The sequence below is a fragment of the Myripristis murdjan genome, chromosome 12 (genome assembly GCF_902150065.1).
Source record: "Myripristis murdjan chromosome 12, fMyrMur1.1, whole genome shotgun sequence".
In the NCBI taxonomy this organism is placed as follows: domain Eukaryota; kingdom Metazoa; phylum Chordata; class Actinopteri; order Holocentriformes; family Holocentridae; genus Myripristis; species Myripristis murdjan.
The window spans coordinates 20,150,706-20,153,972 of record NC_043991.1 but is presented as its reverse complement, the minus strand read 5'-3'; the positions used below and the strand labels follow the sequence as shown (position 1 = coordinate 20,153,972).

Here is a 3,267-nt window from a genome sequence, read left to right as displayed (position 1 = left end):
TAATTTGCTTATTGCCTTTTCCCATGGTTTAGAAAGAAATCCAGTGAATGGTTCAAGCTTCAAATGTTTAATTGAGGTTTTTTTTTTTTTTTTTAATTAGTTGTGGCTCTGTACCATACCTGCCTACCTTACCTGTACCTTACCTGCCTACTGGACTGGCAGCTCATTTAGTATCATCATTGGTGCACTTTTACATACACCAAAATTATCTGATATAACCTGATTAAAGCGCTGAGTTGTTTGATCAGACGTCATGTAAATATCTTGCTTTTCTGAATACACCTGTACTCCTGTATTTATTTGGCCTTGTTGCCATCTGATTGCACACAGGTGTTAGCAGGTCACAGGTGAAGGTCGCTAGAGATGGTGTGTTTGATTACTACATGAATTGTAAATGCACTGGTGTCTGCGTGAGCATCTTCTGCTTTCAGCTAATAATCAGAGTAACACTGATTAAGGCTTTCTAGGCACACATCAATTTAACTGCCACCACAGACTGATCATTCAAAATGCCTTCTGAAACAAACATGCAAATCAGTGATATGGTGCTAAATAAGAAGATGGGTAAACCATGACCCTCCTGTTGGTGATGATCTGACAAAAATCCAGAGTCCTTTCAGAAATGCAATAATTTATTTCTAAATGACTTAACTGTCATATAACATCAATTTGTGTGAAATATGTCACTAATGGGAAACTATGTCCTGCAAAATAAAATGGTGGTTGAACTGATTTCTTATAACTATTTTATAATTGTACCATTTTTTTGGCAAGAGTCACTGATGAAGCCCTTACTACTGCAAGAGACATAAATAGCATAAAATTAAAAATTCTGTAGAAAACCACCCATCTATAATTTAAATATGCAACATATAGGGAACTGTGAGAAATATTCTCATCCAAATGTAGTGGATTAGTGTGTTGTTCATGCTCTGCTGTAGCTCCCATCGAGGTCTTAAGAGATCTGCTGTTTCTTAAGCAGATGTTCGCTAAAGCTCTCTGTCTCCAGCTGCAACCTGTTCACACACTTTGTTGAATTTTAATTGGCCTTTCACATCAAGAGCTGCGTCAGAAAGAAAGAAAAAAAAAACAAAACAGTGACCTTCTTATTTCCTCTAGTTTCTTGCTAATGTTCATTCCTGTAATCGTCTTCAGTGTCAGGCCAGAATCAAACACACCTTCCTCGTAGTTTGAAGCTCCTTATACATATAACCAATAGCTGCAGAATTTTCTTATGAGTTTGCCTCGTTTGTTTCAGTCTGAGGGATAAAGAAAAGAAAAATCAAGTCATTCCAGTCATGTCCACATCATTTGCTCTCCAGAGTTTGGTCCTGTGTCTGATCTGCCTTGTGGGCATGACGGCTCTCTTAAAAGGAAAATAAATAAATAAATGAGTAAATAAATTGATTCATTCCTGTTTTTTTAAAGTAAGAAAATTAATTTCATACTTGAATTGATCCCATATTACCAGAATACCAATCTTTAGAGACTGTGATTGACTACAGATGTGGGTGACATTAAATTTAAAAGTGCTGTGTCATGAGTCTGATATTTTTAAAGGATCTGTCATGTGGAGGTTAGTATGCAGTCAGGTTTTCTGTTGTACAGTTATTTGTTTTTAGGATTACCCCCATTTTGCCCATATCATACAAGACCCCATATTTATTCCATGATTCAGCACTACTAACCAGTCACACCCAAACAGCTTCCTCCTATCTCTGTGTGCTAAATTGTTTAGTAGATTATATGTCAAAGAAGCATTACCTAACAGCTTGCTGAGATTTAAAACCATGCTCTGAGCCGTATATGTCATCTTGGACTGCTTGCTGCTCTGGATATGGTGTTAGAAGACTTTTTTTTTTGTATCAGAATAAGTGTGTGTTGAGGTTTGTTTAGTCTGGAGGGGAAGGACTCATGGTTGACTGAGCTCGCCAGACAACAAGGAAACGTTTCTGCTCGACATTCACATCAACAGTGCAGAGAGGAAGAAAATCTAAAAGACAAATGAAGAATTTAGGGAGTGTAACATGTATGATTTTAGGCATTAACATGGCCAATATGGGGTAAACAAAACAATTTTTCCCTCCAACATTGAACAGCGAGTTTATCTGGATGGGTAAGAGGCTGCAGTCTGAGATTTTTTTGTTGCAGAGAATAGAATGTCATGAACTCTGTCAGCAAGTCTCTCTCTCTCTCTTCTCTCTCTCTCTCTCTCTCTCTCTCTCTCTCTCTCTCTCTGTGTGTGTGTGTGTGTGTGTATGCCTCTCTCTCTCTGTAACCCTGCTGACTTTAAATTGTGTGTTCTGTAAACATGGATGATCCCTGCTGTTAGCTTTAGGATGAGATATGTTGGAGGCCCTGATCTGACACTGCACAAAATGCCTTTTTTATTTTTGGTGCTCGCATAAAGGCATTGCAGAAGAAGCACAGAGCCAAATCTCCATGTATTGGCTGTGGGTGGCTGTATAAGAAAACCATATAAGATCATAACATTATCTCTCAGCCTCATTTTAGTCTCAATGGGCCAATTACAAAGTGTTACTTTTCTTTATGAATAAATTTGAGCTGACTTTCTATTTCTATTTCTATTCATTTTCTACTATCTATTCCCATTTGTTCAGGCAATGAGGTCCATCTAAAGGGGCAGGGCCAGGCTGGTGTGAGGATGACACAGCGCCCCCTGTGGGATCTGCAGTGCCACTACCCCGCCCCTGCCGCACACTTTTCTTCCTGGATGATGGAGGGAGAGCCCTTCACCTCTCCTCTCTCCTCTTTGCTGCACTCTGCCGGGGGGCACTTTGTCTCCCTCTCTTCCTCCTCCTCCTCCTCCTCCTCCTCCTCCTCGTCTTCTTCCTCCTCCTTTTCCGATTCAGCTGCTGCTGCTATGTCCCTGGAGCAGAAGACCACCTTCGCGCTGGTCATTTTCCTCTTCGTCTTCCTGCTCATCCTCATCGTGCGTTGCTTCCGCATCCTGCTGGACCCCTACCGCAGCATGCCCACCTCCACTTGGGCAGATGGCCTCGATGGCCTAGAGAAGGGCCAGTTCGACTACACTCTGGCCTAGGGTTGTATGCAAAATACACTCTTCCAAGCTAGGGCTGGGCAATAAATCACCGTCATGATATAAGACGAGGTATCAGCCGGGGTGTTGGATGTTGTTATATCATGATATGCCATAAGAATTATCTTTCCCTGATTTTAAAGGCAGCATCACAGTAAAAGGATCCAATTTTTTGAATGTTTTTGACTGTTCCAGCTGTTTTATAA

The 3,267-nt window shown here is 40.6% G+C and overlaps 1 protein-coding gene across 1 annotated transcript; it reads left to right on the top strand.

Moving 5' to 3' along the window:
* The first annotated feature begins 2,112 nt into the window (after positions 1–2,112).
* ctxn3 (cortexin 3) lies at positions 2,113–3,064 on the top strand. Its single transcript, XM_030065859.1, has 2 exons — positions 2,113–2,116; positions 2,622–3,064. Exons 1-2 carry the CDS (start codon positions 2,113–2,115, stop codon positions 3,062–3,064), a joined length of 447 nt encoding a protein of 148 aa, XP_029921719.1.
* The last annotated feature ends 203 nt before the right edge of the window (positions 3,065–3,267 follow it).